This window comes from Petromyzon marinus, chromosome 19 (genome assembly GCF_048934315.1).
Source record: "Petromyzon marinus isolate PM22_M1 ecotype Great Lakes invasive population chromosome 19, UKy_Petmar_22M1.pri1.0, whole genome shotgun sequence".
NCBI classification, from domain to species: Eukaryota; Metazoa; Chordata; class Hyperoartia; order Petromyzontiformes; family Petromyzontidae; genus Petromyzon; species Petromyzon marinus.
In genome coordinates this window covers 491,377-513,375 of record NC_133685.1, presented here as the reverse complement: position 1 = coordinate 513,375, position 21,999 = coordinate 491,377, and the positions used below count along the sequence as shown (strand labels likewise).

Below are 21,999 nucleotides of genomic sequence, written 5' to 3'. Positions count from 1 at the left end.
TTCACTGGTACGCACAAACCAGGGCGGTGACGATCGGTCAAACGAAGGCCGTGACCGACACGGCGTGGGGAGTCGTTCATCCATCAGTGGATCAACAATGAGGCTGCACACCGCTTAAACGAGTAAATGGCCGTGCATTTACAATCCTCGTCTCGTGTCACCGGGGACTGGGAAACCTGGAGTGAACTTGGTTTCTGGATTTGAAGTGTTCGTGACTGCAAGAACCAAAGAGTATGGACTTGGTTTCCCTACGAAGCCGGAGCTAGCAGCCACACCTAGGGTCACGCCACACTTCCTGCCCACATAACCGCGAATATTATTTCATTATTTTATAGGGTTTTTTTGTGTTGATTGTTTGCTCAGGCGTGAGACGGAAGGTGAGGTAGGGAGAGAGCTGGCCATTGACTGCCTTAACAGAGGCTTCGAGAAATATGTAGATTGCTCTTTAAAAAAGTAACACGAAACTTTGCCAGTGAACCCGCCAGACGGCACGGCGATCGGAGGTCATGAAGGTCGGAGCTCATGGCTCGTAATTGGAAGCTCGCGAGTTGGAATCCCAGCTGTGTGGATCGGCTCAGCCCGTCGCCTCCAGGGCAGGGAAAGTGAATACCGCTTGGGTTGGGAGATATAAATTCTTGTCCTGCGGCCAGGACAGCACGGCCGCTGCATCATCGAGAAACACGGGGCCTGCAGTCCCAGAGAGCGTTGAGTTTAAATAAACAAACACTCGTGCTGCTACATACCAAATTAACGTTGGGATAACCAAAGAGATGTTTAAATCCTGGGTGCCCAAGTGTAGCGGGCTGACTGCAGAAAAAGAAATAAATTTGCAGTAAAATGGGTTTTCCACTTGGAACAATTCCACGTGATAATAAAAAAAATATCGGTTTGACCATCATGTGACAAACATTGCTCTCTGTGGCAGAGCGAGTGAAGAGGTGCTGCCTCATACAATGGATGTCATTCGAAGGTGGTCTCAGGGGTAGCTCTGTGATATCCGCTTCCGTGGGCCGTTCTATAACACGCAGGGCCGCGCTGCTCTGCAAGATCTCCAAACGATTGTTCATCTCGTGACGCCGATAGTGGCGCTATCGCGATTCAAATTGTGGGAAATATGACAAGGAGTTCCGACGAGCCCCGCGGGATCTCCCAGTTGCCACTCATCAGTGCAGTACAACTTTTATTGAGAGACTGCGCGGAGGACGCCCTGGCCAACGGCTCCGTGTGGACGAGCAGCCCGAGAGAGGCTTGTGCTGTAATTTTAATTAACGAGTTGTAATTGCCTCCCAACGACACTCGCCGTCACAAAAACACGACCAGGCCCGGGATATTAATGCAGCCGTTTAAACCCAGCAGTGCGGGGCCGCGGTGAAGTCACTAGCGCACTTTCGGAGATGGAACCAGTACAGTCATCTCCCCCTCTCTCTCATTCTCCACTCTCCTCCTGTCTCTCCTCTTTCCTGTCTCTCCCCCCTTTCTTGATTTCCTCTCCCTTCCCATATATCCACTCTCCGGTCTCTTCTCTCTTCCTTCGGTCCACTTTCCCGTCTCATCTGCATGATCCTTCACGTGTCGGTTTCACGTCAACATTGTTGGGGTTTAGGATCTGGCCAGGGGTCAGTGTCAGCTGAGTCTGTCCGGGTCAGTGACCCGGATAATGTTGGTGCATCTAGCGCACCACATCCAGTATATCCTGCACTATAGCTGTGGCTACTGGTCGCTTGCCACCTACCATGACGAGTCGACCGATCAAATTTCTCGTTTTCAAAATGTGAGGTGGGTGATGAAGCCCCGGTTGTGGCTGAATGTTTGTGGAGCCGAGCAGGATGTGAATGGTGTCCAAGTATTTACACAACGGCAATAAAAAGCAGTTCCCATCCCCCCTTTCACCCGATCGTGTTTTCATTGCAACGTGACTTCCTGTCAAACGTGCACGAATCTCGTTCGGGGTCTGCTCAGAACATCATCTCTCCACGGTTGCAAAAAGACTTTGGGAGAAAACCAACAGAGGTAGTGGCATGGGGATACCTTTATGCTGCCTTAGGAATGTGGAATTTCCACCGAGGAATCTGGACCGCTGGAGAAGATGCGTATCACCGGGTGTTTGCGTGACGGGAGAGGTGGTTTTGGTGTTCGCACTCGGACACCGCTCGCTGTACACACTCAAGGTGGTGGGGGAGGGCAGTGATAGTGAGGGTGGGTGGCAGACTTGGGGCAGTCTTGGCCTAACCCCAATAGTGTCGTGGACTTGTGCCCGTGCGCGCACGAGCATTTTACATTTCACCTGGTTCAAAATGGCCGTGGCGCAGTGTTTAACGCACTACACTACAAACCCCGTGACCCGAGTTTGATTCCCACTAACAACCAACATTGGTGAAGAATATCTGAACCGGTTCTGGGCCTCCCCGAGGTCGACTCAGCCTCAAATGAGTATCTGATGCGGTGTGTAAACATTAGCACCGGGGAGATAAATGTGGCCAGGCGAGGTGCCGGGCACGCCACACCCCCTTAAGCTCTACGCCACGTCAGCCTAAATATGTGGTCCAGCAGCACTTGACCCAACAGTCTTGTTAAAGGTTGCATGGTGGATCTTTGTCTTTGTGTGCGACACCTGCAGTGACCCGCGCCTGTGCCAGGCGGTAGCAGCAGCAGCGGTGACGCCGGTGGTGGTGGCGGTGCCGTGCTGCCAGAACCGGCGCCAGCAGCCATGGGGTGCGGCCTGCGCAAGCTGGAGGACGTGGACGAGGGCAGCCCCGGCAAGATCTTCTCCACGCTGAACCGGCAGCAGGTGGAGGCGCGCGTCAGCCCGGCGTACGAGTGCCTCCCCCTCGACTTCACCACCGCCCGCTCAGGTACCCCGCTCGGCCCCCCACGCGTGTTTCGGTGCCGGCACTCGGCCCCCCGCGGGTACTCGCTGGGCCACACGCGAGCATCCCGGTCTCAACGGACGGCGCCGTTGCTCGGGAATCTTGCTTGAGGCGTCGAGTGGGGTCACAGGGCCAGGTTCACGGGGTCAGGTTCACGGGGTCACGGGGTCAGCGATGGGACTGCTGCGGCATGCGTGGTTCCGCTTCTATTGCGGAATCTGCCTTCTCATGAGGGAGCACCGCGCGCCCCGCCACGAGAAACGGCGATTACTGGACGTTAATTAAAGTAGATGGGGCCCTGCGGGAGGCGCCGGGAACACGTGAATATAAAAACGTAACGGGTGCGGAGACGGGGCAGAGACGGCGCGAAGCACAGAGACTTTGCCGTGACGGCCTGTCTGTGACGTTTTGTCGCGCTTGCGGGTCTACGTCGACTTCCATAGTGAGCTGTCAGCTGGAGCGAGCGACATTCACCAGTCATAGAGATCCGCTTGTGAAGGCGTTTACGACCGTTCACGCTATCGGGTGCTCGTGAACGTCAGTCGGTGATCACCGGGAATGCGCCCGATCTCATCAGACACTGGAAGCTAAGCAGGGCTTAGCCTGTAGATTCCAGCACTCAAAAGTATGACTGCCGTGTCAGCGAGTGGGGACACTTGTTATCGTGCACGCTTATTGTGAGTCCAGTCCGTCAAGGATGCGCCACGCTCATCGCATTTGGTTAGCTCTTAGGAAGAACAACAACGCTGCTGCTGCTGCTGCTTCAAGGCTGTTGTGAAGCTGACTCCGACTCGAGGATGGGTCCCGAGGCCCTGCCACCGGTCACTGCGTCCACGTGTTTGGGCCGGAGACCCCGGTGAAATTGTGCTGTCCGTGTCGGTGCACAAGACTTACGATGTGCGGGGAAGCAGAGGGCGGTGCAGCAAAGCGTGTTGTTTAACTGCACTTCTACGCTCCCACATCTATGCTCCCCTCCTTTACGAACCCACACTCACGAGCGTAGCGAAGTATCGTCAAAACCCCCACGGCTTGGGGAGGCCCTCATCCAGCAGTGGAGTGCTCATGACAGTCAACGTACACAACTCGTTCCGCGTTCCTATAGAGCATTCTGGGTATAACTCCTCAGCCAACCGTCCACATCGCCTTTGGTCAACTCTGCGTGCCCTTCGCAACCGAGAGGCGACTCGGCGCCATCGCCCAGCCGATTCTTCGCTCGCCGTTAAGTTCGATCGCTTGTCAAGGAGGCGGCGTCACCCGCTCGCCTCCACCCGCTCGCCTCCACCCGCTCGCCTCCACCCGCTCGCCTCCACCCGCTCGCCTCCACCCGCTCGCCTCCACCCGCTCGCCTCCACCCGCTCGCCTCCACCCGCTCGCCTCCACCCGCTCGCCTCCACCCGCTCGCCTCCACCCGCTCGCCTCCACCCGCTCGCCTCCACCCGCTCGCCTCCACCTGCACGAAACGTCTTTCGGCCTGTCATGGCCAACCCCGGCCATTCCTTCTTCCGCCCCTCATTCTACCCTCCCCTCCCTCCCACCGGTTACACCCCAAGAGGCCCTCAACCCTAAACTCCACGTACAAAACCCCTCAACCCAACCCTAAACTTTACGTACAAAACCCCTCAACCCAACCCTAAACTCCACGTACAAAACCCCTCAACGCAACCCTAAACTCCACGTACAAAACCTCCCCCCCCAGGTCTACTGCCGGCCAGCGTCTCCAAGCATCGCGCTGTAGAACTTGTAGAACTTGTAGAACTTGTAGAACTTGTAGAACTTACGATCGTGGTTCCTCGCGCTGCCTTTGTCCATTCCGGTCCTTTCCCTCTGTCACTTAAACCGGGCCGGGTGCCTCCTCCGCTAAACACAGCTAGCTGAGGACCCCGCAAACTACCGGCCCGTCACCACCTCGTCAACCGTCTCCACACTCCTGGAGCGCCTCATCCAAGATCACCCTCCCCCATCTTTCCCCCACTTGAGTCCACCCTCCGTCCAGCCCACTCCGCCAAGACTGCACCCTATGGATGGCCGCCGACGTCTCGAGGCATCGTCGCTCCAGTAAACTGTAAACTCTCGCACCTATGCCGACGACGCTCATTTACGCTCCACTCTCACCTCCGCTCGGGGCCACTCGCCCTCACTTATTGAACCTCAGCCTGACGGAAACCGGTTTGGAGTCCCTTTGGAGCAGTTTCAAACCATTTGGGTTTCCTCAGTCCTACGAGTGTGGTACAGATCAGTAAATCCGTGACCAATTCGGAGGCGTTCAGCTATTTGCTCCTCCTCACGGAGTCTTTCAGGATTCAGCAGTGCGTCGCTCGCAGGAATAAGTGAGAGTGTTCTCACGTGAGTGGCAGCAGGAAGCTCGCGCCGGGTTGACCGGGAGGCCGGGCCCCGTCAGCAAAACGCTTGAGGTCAAACAGTCACGGTTTGGGTTTTGTAGACAAAAAAGTAAAAATGAATGCGCGAATGTCGTCAATCTGGCCACAGCAGCAGCCGCATCGGCGGTCCCTGGACGAACGGAAGAATTTGGATTCCTGAGCACAGAGAAGTGAGAGCGGTTTACCATCTTCGGTCACGGCCGGCTGTGTCGGGGCATTCGAAAACAACAACAACATGTGTGTGATGCCGCGTTGGCGGCAGTGATGCCGCGTTGGCGGCAGTGGTGCCCGAGCACAAATAATGCTTACTTAGTCGCCAAGCACACTGCGGCCCTAAAGAGGAAATAACCCATCATAAACAACGTGATATCTCTCTCTCTCTGCTCCTTCTCGTGCACGATAGCAGCCATCGGCAACAACCAACGGCAAATAATTTGGCTTTGTTTTGTAACTTCTACATTTTTGGCAGCGTTTGAGGCAGCGAGGTTGCGGTTTAACGGTCTGTGGCACGTCAGCCCTCCGCTTCGCTCTCTCTCTCTCTGATGTGTTCTGGGAGACGTTCATGATGGGCGTTTATGGCCATGGGTCTGCGGAGCGGCGCGGAGTCTCCCTCTCCCACAGGGTCCTGCGGGCCTCACTTCCTGCCCGCAGGGCCACACATATGGCATTGTTTTGTAAACTCTCCCACACTCCCTCGCTCGCTCTCACTCTCGCTCGCCCTCCCTCCCCTCCTGGCCCTCACCACCACCGCCGCTACCGCCAACAGCCAGGGAATGTGCCCAACCCAGCCAAAATGTGTCTCCAATCATGAGCGTTTACTCGCACGGGAGGGAGAGAGAGAGAGGCACCCAGACAATCGACAAAGAGCAAAAGTGCTTTGGGCGTTCGTTTTCTGGGGTGGTTGAGAGAGTGAGAGTGAGAGAGGGGTGCTGGGTGGTTGAGAGAGTGAGAGGGGTGCTGGGTGGTTGAGAGGGGGAGAGGGGGAGAGAGGTGCTGGGTGGTTGAGAGGGGGAGAGGGGGAGAGGGGTGCTGGGTGGTTGAGAGAGTGAGAGGGAGAGGGGTGGCTGGGTGGTTGAGAGAGTGAGAGAGAGTGAGAGAGGTGGCTGGGTGGTTGAGAGAGTGAGAGGGGTGCTGGGTGGTTGAGAGAGTGAGAGGGGGAGAGGGGGTGAGGTGGCTGGGTGGTTAAGAGAGTGAGAGGGAGAGTGAGAGGGGTGGCTGGGTGGTTGAGAGAGAGAGAGGGGTGCTGGGTGGTTGAGAGAGTGAGAGTGAGAGGGGTGGCTGGGTGGTTGAGAGAGTGAGAGGGGGAGAGGGTGCTGGGTGGTTGAGAGGGGGAGAGAGGTGCTGGGTGGTTGAGAGGGGGAGAGGGGGAGAGGGGTGCTGGGTGGTTGAGAGAGTGAGAGTGAGAGGGGTGGCTGGGTGGTTGAGAGAGTGAGAGGGGGAGAGGGTGCTGGGTGGTTGAGAGGGGGAGAGAGGTGCTGGGTGGTTGAGAGGGGGAGAGGGGTGCTGGGTGGTTGAGAGAGTGAGAGGGGGAGAGGGTGCTGGGTGGTTGAGAGAGTGAGGGAGGAGAGGGGTGCTGGGTGGTTGAGAGAGTGAGAGGGGGGAGAGGTGGCTGGGTGATTAAGAGAGTGAGGGGGGTACTGGGTGGTTGAGAGGGGGAGAGGGGTGGCTGGGTGATTGAGAGAGTGATAGTGGACACTGTCACATGTATTGGGTTATTATGACCGCTGCAGTCACTAGAGGTCGCTGCACTCACCACAATGTTTTTAAAATCTTTATTCTATCTGCAAGAAGGGTAACTGGCTTAGGACACAACACTACCATCACCAACACCACCACCACCACAATCAATACCACCACCACTGCCATCGCTAACACCACCACCACCACAAACATTATCACCACCACAATCATCAGCACAACCAACACCATAACCAACACCACCACCGCCAACACCACCACCAACACTATCACCACCAACATTATCACCACCACAATCATCAGCACAACCAACACCATAACCAACACCACCACCGCCAACACCACCACCAACACTATCACCACCAACATTATCACCACCACAATCATCAGCACAACCAACACCATAACCAACACCACCACTGCCAACACCACCACCAACACTATCACCACCAACATTATCGCCACCACAATCATCAGCACAACCAACACCATAACCAACACCACCACTGCCAACACCACCACCAACGCTATCACCACCAACATTATCACCACCACAATCATCAGCACAACCAACACCATAACCAACAACAACACCGCCACTGCCGCCGCCAGTGGCAGTGTTTGTGTGTGGGATGGGCTGTGACGGACGGCACAGTAAACCGTGGCGGAGCGGGAGCCGGAATTCAGTTTCATTTATTTGGTAGAGAGCCCTGTGAGCCATTCGGCTCTTGAATCGGGTGCAACCGCAACAAACAAAAAAACAAAAACATGAACAAGAAAACATCTTAAAGTGACTATGTGACTGTGCTAACAGAAAAATCAGGAAAAAACAGCAAAATATTCCTGACAAAGCACCGTACACCAACGCTGTGTGAAAAAATCCTAGTGGGATGCAAGTCAAACAGCAACAACCACAAGACAACTTAGATTAAGGCCATCAGTGCTACAACAAACATGGCCAAACCAAAAAAACTTTTCGAAATCACCAAAATAAAGCCATAAATGCAATGTAACATTGATCATAGCGACTGTGACCAAATTTTTAACAATAAATTACATAAATAACACGTAATACCAAACCCTAGAGCCACAGCTGGCTGCATGAGTCACTCCACAACAACAGGAGCATCAGTTGGAGTATCAAATTTTTCAATGCACCTTTAAGATCAGCACACTAAATAAAAATACAGATAATACTTTGCAACGGTCATCCGGAGCTAAACATTTTATTTTATTTTAGGCCACTGAATAGCAATGCCAGATAGGGGTGTACAACTCCTCTAGAGCATTTTTTAGTGAAGATCTCATAAGTAGTGATTCAAGTTGCAGTTTATTGGCAATAGCATTCCAGACCCTGGGGGCATCAATAGCAAAGGCCCTTCCTCCAGTTTTTGTACGGCAATAGGGAATGTGAAGCTGGTAAATGAGCGAAGACCTGAGGTCAAATTTGTTCTTTGAAACAGAGAAGAGATCCAACAGGTAGTCTGCGGATTTTTTTGTAAGTGCATCGTGAATAAATAAGATCTGGTGCACAAGCCGTCGAACATTAAGATATGTTAAGTTTGACCCATTGTAGAGATCACAGTGGTGAGTCATATATGGGCAGTTCAATGCAAATCTTAAGGCCGAGTGATAGATGGAATAAAGCTTTTTCAGTACAGAACTTGGAACTGATTTATACACGATGTCACAGTAATCAAGTAGAGGCAGTATGGTAGCTTTTACCAATTCCAAACGGAACATAGGGGGGAAGCAGTGCTTGTGTCGATACAGAAAACCAATTTTTATTTTTGTCTTTTTACCAATATAATCAATGTGATCTTCAAAATTCAGTTTTGAATCCAGGATGACCCAAGATACTTATAGATCTTGACTTTCTCTATTTGATAATTATTTAAGGAATGTAAATGGGGAAAAAGAACTTCCTGCTTTAGTCCCGGTGAGAAGCATAGCACCTTGGTTTTGGAGGTATTCAGGACTAGTTTAAGAACAACTAGCTGATGTTGTAGTTTCTTGAAATCACCCTGGCGCTTAGCAATCACGTCATCCGGAGAGCGGCCAGCAGTAATCAGTATCGTGTCATCTGCAAAAAGATATACCCTGGAATGATCCAGGTCAGTGCCCAAGTCATTGACATAAAGTGAGAACAAGAGGGGGCCGAGGATGGAACCCTGTGGAACCACTTTTGTTATCTTAACACTGTTTGACCTCCAACCATCTGTGAATACAGTTTGGGTGCGAGAAAAGAGGTAATTTTTTTAACCATTTTACTGCTTATTCACAAAAACCGAGGCAACTTAGTTTACTAAGCAGGGTGTTGTGGTTTACTGTATCAAAAGCTTTGGACAGGTCAAGAAAAAGACAGGCACAGTCCTGCTTATTATCAAGGCTACTGTAAATGTGATTCAGAGAGTCTAATGCAGCAGATGTGGTGCTGTATTTTTTTCGGAACCCAGATTGTTTTAGATGTAGTAGATTGTTGGTGGACAGGAAACTGCTAAATTTTTATTTAAAGCTTTCGTGACTGCAGTAATTCATATTCTTAGTTCTTTCGGTAAAGTCACGTTGAAGGGAAACAACGTGACTTTACCGAAAGAACTAAGAATAGGAAACTGCTAATTTGGTAGTTCAATCATTTTTCAAAAATTTTCATCAACAGAGACAAAATTGAGATAGATCGGTAGTTATTTGGATTATCTTTAGCGCCCCCTTTGTGAATTGGACGGACATAGGAATGTTTCCATTCTGGAGGAACTGATGCTTCTTTGATGGACAGGTTGAAAATATGGGCTATAGGTTTGTATATTAGGTGACCAATATTTAGTAGCGCAAAGACGGGAATACTATCTGCTCCGGTAGAGGAGGACCCTTTGAGGTAGGACAGTTGTTTCAGAACATTACTTTCGTGGATTGGCTGGAAACTAAATTCGTTTAATGTTTGGACACGGATGTAGGAATTTGCATGAGCAGGTGTGACTCCCAATACATTATCAAAAATATTACCAGCTTCAGAAAAATGAAGGTTAAAATTGTCAACTATTTTTTTGGGATCTGAAAAATATTCCCCATTTCGATTAAGCTCAAAGGGCAGATGATCTGTTTTGGATGCCTTTTCGATACATTTGATTGTTTTCCAGAAAATCCTGGCATTTCCATGATATTCCAGGAGAGTGGAGGAAAAGTAGGCATTTTTTGCATGCCGTATTTTTTTGACGCATCTATTCCTTAAAATCCTGTATTCTAGCCAGTCATTTACCAAATGACTTTTCTGAGCACATGCCCAAGCCTTGTATCTAGTTTTCATGAGCTTTGTAATCAAAGGATCAAACCATGGTGGGCGGTTACCTTTAGTTTTAAAGCTAACCAATGGAGCATGTTTGTTAAGAATTTGGAGAAACGTGTACCTGAAGGTCTCCCAAGCCGTAGTCAGGTTGGGGATATCACAGACCTTGTCAATATCCGAGTGAAGCACATCATTAGTAAATGCCTGAGTGCTGAAGTGTCTCATAGAGTGCTTCTCAATCAATTTAAGGGGGGCTTTGGGTCTGGCTGATGATCTCACCCCAAAAATGAAGGAGTTGACTTAATTTAATCACAAGCCCTCTGATGTTGACATGTAGAACACCAACACCTTTTCTGCCAGAAAAATCTACAGAATTATACGAGTTCTTTACATTTGGGCCAGAATGAAGCTCAATACCACCCAGAAATAAGAAAAGTAGAATTAATAGTTTGCACAAGTATTTTCTGTGAAAGGATGAAGAGCGGCGAACCTTGGACGAATAGCAGCAGCTCGCAGATGGTGTTATTTTTAAGAGCAGAATGAAGTTTGGAAGGAGTGCTGGTGAAGTAATGGGACAAAGATAGGGTTTAAAAGGATACAATGATGGAGTGTAGAAGTGCTTATGAGCTGTTTCATTTGCAGGTGTAGTGGCAAATCAAGCAACAAGTATGGACGCAAAGTAATGAGGGTAGCCGTTTGTAGAGTTGAGTGTGGCACTAGATATGGCCGGGAGGGACAGCAGTAGGATACACAGCAGAAGAATTGCCATCTTTAAAATATGGCTGCGTGTGGGGACAATCTGCACACTCCAGCTAAACATCTCCTATTTAGCTCGCACACTACCTGGCCGAGTGTTGTTAGTGAGCGCCTATTAAGGCCGGCGTGGCACGCCACGGGATCAACGGCTCGGAATCAATCGCGCCCGGCCGTGTTTGACTTTTGTGTGTGAACACAGTCGCTGGGCGCAGGCCCAAAGGCGCGGAACGACAAACGGCCAGCAAAGAACAGCACTGCCCCTCCCCAGTGCTCATGTTCATGATGACCTCACAGGAGAAATTATACTGGTAGGAACCTCCTGGTTACACCAGCCCACAGGGGATTATTGTGTCCGTCCGTCCGTCGTGCATCCAAAAATGGGAGGGGTGGGGCTGGGTGGAGAGGGGAGGGTGGGGAGGGGCTGGGTGGGGAGGGAGGGGAGGGGCTGGGTGGGGAGGGGCTGGTCACCCCGTGGTGCCCTTATAAAACTCAACGTTTAACCTACTCACGCCGGCTTGTGCCCGCCCTCACAGTCGGGCATACAGTATTTGCGGAATACACCACGCCGCCATTGACCGAGCAACCCAACGTTCCTACCAGCTCCCTCCGCAGGAATGTGTTAAGGATGTTGTAGACTTGTAGAGTATGGTCAGGTGAGAAGCGACCAGAACAGACTTTCATCTACAAGAGGGACCTGGGTCACCACAGTGACGAAAGCAATGACACAGAACAGAGCACAACAATGAAGGAATGCAGGTACTACGGCACTCAATTTAGGCCCAGTGGATTCAAACAAAATCCAGACACCAGCAACGATCGCCCATAAAGAACACACGGCAAAGGAGCAGTAGTGCAGTAGTCAGTGCAGTAGTTAGCCCGGTAGTTACTGCAGTAGTTAGTGCAGTAGTTAGCCCGGTAGTTAGTGCAGTAGTTAGTGCAGTAGTTAGCATGGTAGTTAGCGTGGTAGTTAGTGCAGTAGTCAGTGCGGTAGTTTAGCGCGGTAGTTAGTGCAGTAGTTAGTGCAGTAGTTAGTGCGGTAGTTAGCGCACTGCGCTACAAACTGAGTGATCTGAGCTCAGTTCCTGCTCACGGCCATTAGTGAACCGGTCCTGGGCCTCCCCCATGGTCGACTAAAATGAGTACCTGGTGCGATGTGTAAACATCGTCACTCGGGAGACAAAGGCAGCTAGCTGGGCGTGGTGCTGGCCAGCCATCCCCTTGTGTGCCGTGCCGGCCGTCTTCGGTACTACTAGCTAACAGCACTTGCCTCAGCAAGTTAAACCTTGGTGGTTTAACTTGGGACTCGTCTGTGCCATTCTCTGTTTGCTCCAGCCACGCAAACGTCTCTCAAGGTTGAACCGCAGCCCTGGGAGAGATCAGCTATATAATTATTCCTGCCATAAGAATGTGGAAATTACACCGTTGGCTTGGGCCCATCAAATAACTTCAACAAAGCCCTGTTCTCATTTGACCAGTGAGGCAGCTGGGCCTCGGCAAAATGTGGACGTGAAGTCAATGCGACAGACCTCGGTTTGTACAGAGTCATCTTGCTGCCATACAGAGTCCCCTGGCTGCCATACAGAGTCCCCTGGCTGCCCTGCTGAGTCCCCTGGCTGCCCGGCTGAGTCCCCTGGCTGCCCTGCTGAGTCCCCTGGCTGCCCGGCTGAGTCCCCTGGCTGCTGTGCACCCCGTGGGCTGGTGTGGGGGGGAGGGGCAGGATTGGTTCAGATGTCGCTCGCCACTGACGTTGGCTACGGCCAGGAATCTAACTCGGGTGGCGGGGTTGGTAGGGCGGCGCGCTAACCATTGTGCCATCACTCCTCCGGTACAAATACCTGTGCCGTCATTCTGCTGGAGCAAAGAGTCCTTCGACCTGCTGACACGCACGCGAACACACGCACAGATGCATGCGCACATGTGCACAAACAGGCACGCATACAAACACGCACACGCGCGCGCTTTGCACAAGCTTGGACGGAGGCCCATGTATGAAACTAGAGGCGAGAATTGGAATTTTAAACACACGCGTCGCTCAGCCGGCACCGGCATCCACACTCGGGCGGGTAAATGGGGGCGGCTGGGGGAGGAGAGGGGGGAGCGGTGGCAACAGCTGCTGGGAGGGGGGCCCTCCCCCTCTACCCCCCCCCAACCCTGTTTCCCGGACACACTGCCTGCCGCATCGCATAAATATATGCGAGCCGAAAAATGCGATCTCTATCGCAGGATCCAGGCTTCCTGGGCGAGGGCCCAGCGCCGCCTGTGCCTTGCAGAGCTGCGTCGGCCGTTGGGGCCACGGCTAACGAAGCGGTCACGCGGGGGGGCGAGCGACGCACGCCGGCGCTCGGTAACCCCGCGCCTCGCTCGCTTTACCCCCTCGCCGTCAACCCCAGTCGGCCTGTAACTTCCCTCTCCTGGGCAATGGCCTCCCCCCATCCTTCTCCATTCCCTCCGTCACCAGCTGCTCGTGTCCAGCTGTGGCCTCCGATCTCTGCGATGTCGTCTCCATGCTGCTGCTGCTCTCACCTCGTCTTCCGTTCTCTTTCTCTGCTTCACTTTACCTTCTGTGGAGCCGATTCCTTTGCCCGTCGGTCGAATATATACGGTGGGTGTTTAAAGAGAACGTTGGCAATGGGATGGACAGGAAACGCGATGAACAAAGCAGCGTTGAAAATCATGGGATGCAAAAGAAATTAACAGAAAGATGCTGAGGTTGAGACTACGGGGAAGGAAGTGGCGTGGAGCACCGGCACGTCGTGCCATAGTCACAGGCAGCTCTACTGCAGGTAGAATGTGAAGAGGAAGACAAAGATGGATGCGGTGGGGAGGATGGTGGTGGTGCGCATGCACGTTCACAGCGGCTGGGCGTATAACTCAAGAAGCGGCGTGCGTGCGAGCACGTGGCCCGGAGCTCTCGTGTCTCCACGTTTTTGTAAAGAGCTCGTTGTTGGCAGGACCCTGCTCCCGAGCGCCAGTGCGCTCCTCTGCAGCTGTGCGCGATGAACTCTCCGCAGTGCTCGCAATTAGGGCAATTTGAATGCGGTAATGGTATTCGCACTCTGTTAGGGTTCCTGAATTATGCATTGATGTACCCGACTGTTGAACGCTGGAGCTCACTATTGCCGCGGCTGCTGCTGCTGCCGCTGCTGCATTCTTTATTTTTCCGCTGTGAAGTCCGATCACCGTCTCTGGGACGTGCTTTCCCCTTCACCCCCCGTGATGCTCCAAGAATGGAAATGATCTCTTAAAAATCTGGTGATAGCCGGATGTTTAAGGGCACAAGGTCCAAGTTCGACGCAAAAATTATACAACACGCAATACAGGCTAATCGTGGGCGTCATTGTGGAGAGCGTGCGTAACAGAAGAGATGACAGACACATCGCCTCCTTTGCGTATATTGTGCCCGCTTATTCATTGTTCTATGTCAATGCTGCCGTCTGCAGAAGATCTCTATGCTCTGCATTTGGCATCTTCCCGCAGGCGCATGGGACGTGTCGCTTCAGAGTCTCCGCAGCGATGCTGCTGATTGTTTCGTCCTAAATATCTGCAAGTGTTCCACTGCTTGACCGTTCGGCTTCATTGCCATTGGTAGAGGATTGGGAGGCAGCGTCCATGGCGGCCGTGAAGTTAAAGAGTGTGGGCCTCTCCTCCAGCCTCTCCCCCAGCCTCTCCTCCAGCCTCTCCCCCGGCCTCTCCTCCGGCCTCTCCTCCGGCCACTCCTCCGGCCTCTCCCCCGGCCACTCCCCCGGCCTCTCCCCCGGCCTCTCCCCCGGCCTCTCCCCCGGCCTGCTCTGGGGCCCGTGCCAGGCATGTTTACGAGTTGTTCGGTCTCATCTGCTTTGTTTTAAATTTTGCACCAATTACGCTGTCTCAGCCATTAGCGTCCATCACGGAGCGAGCGGTGTGTTCTCTGTGTACCCTGAGAGATAATGATCCCTGGCAGCCACATGGCTCCTAGCTCACAGAGACGGCTCGCAGTGTGAAGGTCACGAGGTCATAGTGTAGTCGGGGGTCAACTCGTATCATCATCACCAACATTGCCATCATCATCGCCTTTGTCATCATGATTATCATCACCGTGATCATCATCACCATCGTCATGATATCATCACTATCATGATCATTGTCGTGGTAATCGTCATCATGCATATCATCAGCAGCACCAGTAGCGTTAGCAGCAACAGAATAATCACCATCATCATTGTAATCTTCATCATATAGACAGCAGAAGACTAATCGTCAGCATCATTGTCATCATCATTTCCATAAGTGGAATAATTGTCTTCTAGCATAATAATCCATCATCATCAGCTTCATCATCATCAGCGTCTTCCCCATCATCACTCATAAATCATCATCACACCCTCTTCTCTGAGGTCCATGAATCGAACGCCACAGTGTGGGGATTTAACAGCGAATGTCTCGTTTTGAAACTGGCTCCAGAAATGGGAATGTGGAATTGCCATCATTGGCTTCGTCAAAGTCTCTCTTGCTTCAGCAGAGAGACCCCCACAGTAGATTTAAGAATCCAACGATGCAGATTCCTCAAAATCCAGATCCAGTAGACGCGTGCACTGCTGCATTGGACTCATATGGCGTCACCTGTTTACACATTGCTACAAGGCACCCTCTTTATCTGTTTCATGTTTCTGTAACTTCATTTTGTAATTTTGCTTTGTTATTGATTGTAATTGAAGTCGTTTGTCGCTGCGTGGCCACAGACGCTCTACCCCAGGGCATGCAGGCTGTGCAGAGCACGCTGCTGCTGCTGTTGTTGTTGTCATTATTATTGTTAAGGGATACACAGACGCACTGCGCGACGGTGGATAGGCCGAGGAGTGTGTGCTCTGGTTGTTGTGGTTGTTGTAGTTGTTGTTTGCGGCGTGGCGTGCAGACGCGCTGCCCGAGGGCGTGCAGGCCGTGGCGTCTGTGCTCGACCTCCCGGCGCGGCTCCACGACCTCGGTCGCCGGGGATTTTGGGTAGCGGCGGTCCACCCGCTGCTGTTGCCGTGGGGACGCCGCCGCTCGTTGCTCGACCAGATGCTCCGCCTCGTCCTCGTGCGTCCATCACCCACTGGGTTCGTGGTTGGGTCGGTTGGTGGAATTGTGGTGGCTGAATCAGTGAGTTGATGGTGGGTGAGTGATTATGTGGATGGGTAGGGCAGTAGTAGGTAGGTGAGTATGTGAGTTGGTAGGTGAGGCGTCTTCAGCCATCGGCTCGCCCATGGGGAGTCTGTCTCGCCAGTGGGGGTCTTCTGCCTGCCCTCTCCCTGCTGCCCACGTGCTGCCTGATTTTATCCACTTCCTATAGGTCAGGGAATCGATTCCACGCCCCACTTGCACTGCAATCAATTCCCCATCGATTGTCATTAATAAACAAACCGGAGTCTAGGCTCACAAGGAAACCCAACAAGGAAACAGCCAAACAGCCGTTCCTGCTCACCCCCCTCAGTTCAGGTCAGGCAAACACAGGCCCACTCTCCGGGCCTCACACGCAGAAATGTCAAAGGTCAAAGTGACTTCCTGCTCTCACATGAGCATTGAGGCATTGGTTCTCACATCCTCTTTACAGGATGTGAGCACCAATGCTGTTTACATGATGTGAGCGTGGGGTATACTGGATGTGGTGTCCCGGGTGCGGAAATATTTCCTGGGTCACTAACTCGTGTGAAGTGAAGCCCTGGGAACTGAGACTGAGGACACGAGGAGGAGGGGGAGGCGGGGCGAGACCTTGACCATCGACACGAACCATCGTGTTCACCGTCGACACGAACCATCGTGTTCACCATTGACACGAACCATCGTGTTCACCATTGACACAAACCATCGTGTTCAACATCGACACGAACCACCGTGTTCACCGTCGACACGAACCATCGTGTTCACCATTGACACAAACCATCGTGTTCACCATCGACACGAACCATCGTGTTCACCATCGACACGAACCATCGTGTTCACCATCGACACGAACCATCGTGTTCACCATCGACACGAACCATCGTGTTCACCATCGACACGAACCATCGTGTTCACCGTCGACACGAACCATCGTGTTCACCGTCGACACGAACCATCGTGTTTACCGTCGACACGAACCATCGTGTTCACCGTCGACACGAACCATTGTGTTCACCGTCGACACGAACCATCGTGTTCACCATTGACACGAACCATCGTGTTCACCATTGACACGAACCATCGTGTTCACCATTGACACAAACCATCGTGTTCACCATTGACACGAACCATCGTGTTCACCATTGACACAAACCATCGTGTTCACCATCGACACGAACCATCGTGTTCACCATTGACACGAACCATCGTGTTCACCATTGACACAAACCATCGTGTTCACCGTCGACACGAACCATCGTGTTCACCATTGACACAAACCATCGTGTTCACCATTGACACAAACCATCGTGTTCACCGTCGACACGAACCACCGTGTTCACCGTCGACACGAACCATCGTGTTCACCGTCGACACGAACCATTGTGTTCACCGTCGACACGAACCATCGTGTTCACCATTGACACGAACCATCGTGTTCACCATTGACACGAACCATCGTGTTCACCATTGACACAAACCATCGTGTTCACCATTGACACGAACCATCGTGTTCAACATCGACACGAACCACCGTGTTCACCGTCGACACGAACCATCGTGTTCACCGTCGACACGAACCATCGTGTTCACCATCGACACGAACCATCGTGTTCACCATTGACACAAACCATCGTGTTCACCGGCACCTGTGCCCATTTGTGGTTGTGCATTCACTGTCACCCGGGGCAGCGCTGGATCCGGCTCGGAGCCTCCAGGGAGGTTCCGGCTCCTGGTGGAGGAGTGTCCGCTCTCCGGCCCGGAGCTGACCACAGAAGCCTTCAAGACCTTCCTCAAGAAGGTCGGTCGGGGCGGGCACCGTCGCCCAGAATTCAGCCACAGAGTTTCCGGTTCACCGCCCGGTGGAGTGTTAACGTCAGTTGTGCGATGCACAGACTGATCCCTGCCATAGTTATGTGGAGTTTACATCACTGGCTCTGCATACATGGCTACTGATGGGGTTGTTGTGCTCAATCGTGTCTATTCTCATTCGCTCTCACCCGTCTCCTTTTCTCACCATCTCACCATCTCCATGTCTCGTGTTTTCGCTGTTTTGCCATCTCCCACATTTTGCTGTCTCCCTGCATTTTTATCCCCTTGCCTCTCCATCTTCCTGTCTTCCCATCTCTCTCTCCATTTCCGCATGCTGCCTTTCAATTTCCCCATCTCCCCCCCACCTGCCCCCCACCTCCCCCCCCCCACCTGCGCCCCCCCGCGCCGCCCTTAGTCTCTGGAGGCGGCGGTGGAGCGGGGCCACGCGTACGTGGGTGCCGTCGCACAGTACTCCCCCGGCGGCGCCGGCTCGCTGCCCCGTTGCTCCGGCCGCAGCGTCGCCGGCGAGCTCCCGTCCGCCCGCTCGCTCGCCTCGGACGAGCGCGCCACGCCGCCCGCGAGACGGAGCAACGGGGCATCCCGCGAGGCGGAGCACGGCGCCGCCGCCGCCGGCGAGGGGGAGGCGGACGAGGAGGAGGACGACGAGGTTTTCGCCGAGACGACGCCCGACGCGCGAGCGGCGCCAGGGAGGGAAGACTCGCCGGAGGAGGAGGCGGCAGCGGCGCGCGAACTCGAGGGGGAATCGACGGAGAGCGGCGGCCACGGCGGTGGCTATGGTAAAACGACGGCACTCGCGCCCGGCCAACGCGATAATCCTCCTCCAGCAAGATTCACCAATAAATTACAGATTCAAAAAAACGCACGAGAACAATATTTCTGGTAATTCACAAAACAAGGAGTTTTATTTTTGGCGAGTACCATCCAATATTTCTACCTCAAGACCTTCCTGAGGCTCTGCAGCATAACAATCACAGGACCCTCACGGAGCTGAAACCGTTTCTCCAATGTTGAGGTGAATTCATAGCGCACTCAATTCCCATGCCTTGCTCCACGGGCACTCAATCCCCATGCCTTGCTCCACGGGCACTCAATCCCCATGCCTTGCTCCACGGGCACTGGACTCCCCCTGCCGGCGAGCTCCTCCTGCGGCGTCGGTAGCGGTGGTGCGGGTGGCCGTGGTGCCCCCTTGTGCCGCGTTGGTGTCGCTGTCCTCGCGCTATCGCGCTGGGCGCTGAGCAGCAGGTGGAGCGAGCAGCACACGAAGCGGGGACAGAGATCCGTCCTCGCCAACGTACAGCGACGGGCGCTGGGGCGAGCAGGCGAGGGACGTGTGACGCACGTTCCGGGGGAACGGCGTGGGATCTGTGGGCCCGTAAGCGCCCAGGTCTCCCGCGTTTCCAAGGAGATGTGCAGTCACACCGGGTGCTCACCCGGCGGTTTATATGTGGGTAGCGTGGTCATCTACCTGCCTGCCTCCCTGTGTGCTAGTTTTCCATGCTACATACCCATCCACCTGCTTACTCGCTTAAATCCCTACCGATCCCCCTATTCACATTCTTGCCTACCTCTGATGACCTGCATACCTATCCCCACAGCCATTGACTCGCCCACCTTATTTACCTACCTCCTAGCGACATGTGCCTACTCGCCCACCTACCTGCTTACCTACCCACCCACACACCTCCCTCTCGCAGAGGAATGAGGTGCACAAAGACAAAGAGAGCCCCCTCATCGTCATACACGCTCTTGGGGCAAGTGCTGTTAGCAAGCACCTATGAAGGTCGGCACGCTCAGACTCGCACACACGTCGTCCCAACCCTGTTGCTCACCCAAGTAAAAATGGTCCCCGTATTTGACCTTCCCTAACCCCCCCCCATTCACCCCCCTCCCCCCTCCGTTGCTGCAGACCTGCGCGTGTTCCTCCTCTACAACGTGCCGGAGGACCAGCGCCCCGGTCCCGCCTACTACACGGACACGCTGCCAATCAGAGTCACCCGCCGTGGACATGCCCTCTCCGCGCTCGATGCTGATTGGCTGGACCGCTTAAGCCGCCACCTGGAGGAGGGGGCCACTTTGGCCGACGCCCAAATCTTGCCGTTCACCGGGAGAGGTGGGGGTCGGGGAGAGGGTGGGGGTCACAGTGGGAGGGGGGGGGGATGCCCCCTACTGAGCATGTATGGTCACCGTTGCGTGCGTGGAATCGCGGCTGCGAGGATCTGTGGTTCACCATACGTGGTCGTGATTCGAGGGTTGATGGAGTTGACCCGTTCGTCCGGCTCGTGATGGACACACGGGGCCGGGCGCAGAGCGGGCGACCGGTCAAGGGTTGTGCAAATGGTTTATGAATTGTTACCGTTGAGCAAATGGATGAAACGAGACGGAGCGCACAGCAGGAGAGACGGAGCAAGCGAGACAGGCGAGACAGACGGGGCAGGTGACGCCGCCGCATTGGCGGTGGCAGACAGTGAGACAATAAAGAATTGACTCTCGAATCGTGGCCCGAAATCTGACAATTCCTGACATCATGAAACATGCAGCAGGAGAAGGGGGCAGCCTCGCTTGTGCTACACACACAAAGTGTGACTGATGATGATCAAGGTGATGATTATGTTATGACAGCAATATTGCTGATTATATTATTAATGACGATGATGACGATAGTGACGATGACCATGCCCCCACTACCACAGGTGACCGAGGACCCAAGGCGCTGGAGGGGCTCCTTGTCTTCGAAGAAAATGTCGACACGTCCTCGTGCTCCTCCTCCTCCTCCTGCTCGTCGCCAGAGATGAGGACGGGGAACGATGTGATCGTGGTGGAGCAGCTCACCCTGATTGAGGTGGACAACAACAATATCATCAACAACATCCACTACAGCAACATCAACAACAACCACTACAGCAAAATAAAGATCAATAACAACATCCACTACAGTAACATAAATAACAACATCCACTACGACAACATCAACAACATAAACAACAACAGTATCAACAACAACATCAACTACAGCGCTGGGCTACAAACCCAGCTACCGGAGTTTGATTCCAGCTCATGGCCAACACCAGTGACAAATATCTGAACCGGTCCTAGGCCTTCCCTAGCATCAAATGAGTACCTCGTGCGGTGTGTAAACCATCAGCACTGAGGAGACAAAGGTGGCATGGCGTGGTGTTGCCCACACCACCCCCCTGTGTGCCATGCCAGACTGCGTCAGAGCTCTCTAACAGCACTTACCCCGACAGTCTGTCAAGGCTACACAGGGGCTCTTTGTGTGTGTGCTTGTGCCCAGGGCTACGAGGTGAAGACGGACTACGTGCCGCTGCTGCACACGCTCGCCGAGTCGGGCTGGCTGCTCACCGCCATCCTGCCCACCCCTGTCGTGAAGCCGGACAGGTGAGGCCGGTGGTGTCGTCGTGTGTGAGAGAGTGTGAGAGAGTGTGTGAGAGAGTGAGAGAGAGTGTGAGAGAATGTGAGAGAGTGTGAGAGTGTGAGAGAGAGTGTGAGAGTGTGAGAGAGTGTGAGAGAGTGTGTGAGAGTGTGAGAGAGTGTGAGAGAGTGTGAGGGAGTGTGAGAGAGTGTGAGAGTGTGAGAGAGAGTGTGAGAGTGTGAGAGAGTGTGAGAGAGAGTATGAGAGAGAGAGTGTGAGAGTGTGAGAGAGTGTGAGAGAGTGTGTGAGAGTGTGAGAGAGTGTGAGAGAGTGTGAGAGAGAGTGTGAGAGTGTGAGAGAGAGTGTGAGAGTGTGAGAGAGTGTGAGAGAGAGTGTGAGAGAGTGTGAGAGAGAGTGTGAGAGTGTAAGAGAGTGTGAGAGAGAGTGTGAGAGTGTGAGAGAGAGAGTTTGTGAGAGAGTGTGACAGAGTATGAGAGAGAGTGTGATAGAGAGAGTGAGAGAGCGCGAGAGAGTGTGAGAGAGAGTGTGAGAGAGAGAGTGTGTGAGAGTGCGCGAGATAACGTGAGATAACGTGTGAGAGATGTGTTAGAGATGTGTGAGTAATGTGTGAGAGAGTGTGTGAGAGATGTGTGAGAGTGTGTGAGAGATGTGTGAGTAATGTGTGAGTAATGTGTGAGA

At 53.3% G+C, this 21,999-nt stretch overlaps 1 protein-coding gene across 3 annotated transcripts in view; it reads left to right on the top strand.

Moving 5' to 3' along the window:
- Nucleotides 1–21,999, top strand: part of RFTN2 (raftlin family member 2) — a 35,342-nt gene that overhangs the window by 9,590 nt on the left and 3,753 nt on the right. For 2 of the 3 annotated variants that reach the window (XM_032957382.2, XM_076068020.1), the window contains exons 2-8: nucleotides 2,618–2,852; nucleotides 15,874–16,057; nucleotides 17,790–17,898; nucleotides 18,325–18,706; nucleotides 19,837–20,040; nucleotides 20,621–20,769; nucleotides 21,223–21,326. In XM_032957382.2, the coding sequence (XP_032813273.1) occupies nucleotides 2,708–2,852; nucleotides 15,874–16,057; nucleotides 17,790–17,898; nucleotides 18,325–18,706; nucleotides 19,837–20,040; nucleotides 20,621–20,769; nucleotides 21,223–21,326 (1,277 nt within the window). In that variant the 5' untranslated portion in view covers nucleotides 2,618–2,707. Of the gene's footprint in view, nucleotides 1–2,617; nucleotides 2,853–13,155; nucleotides 13,327–15,873; nucleotides 16,058–17,789; nucleotides 17,899–18,324; nucleotides 18,707–19,836; nucleotides 20,041–20,620; nucleotides 20,770–21,222; nucleotides 21,327–21,999 lie in introns of those variants that run through there. The other variant, XM_076068021.1, reaches the window with a different exon arrangement.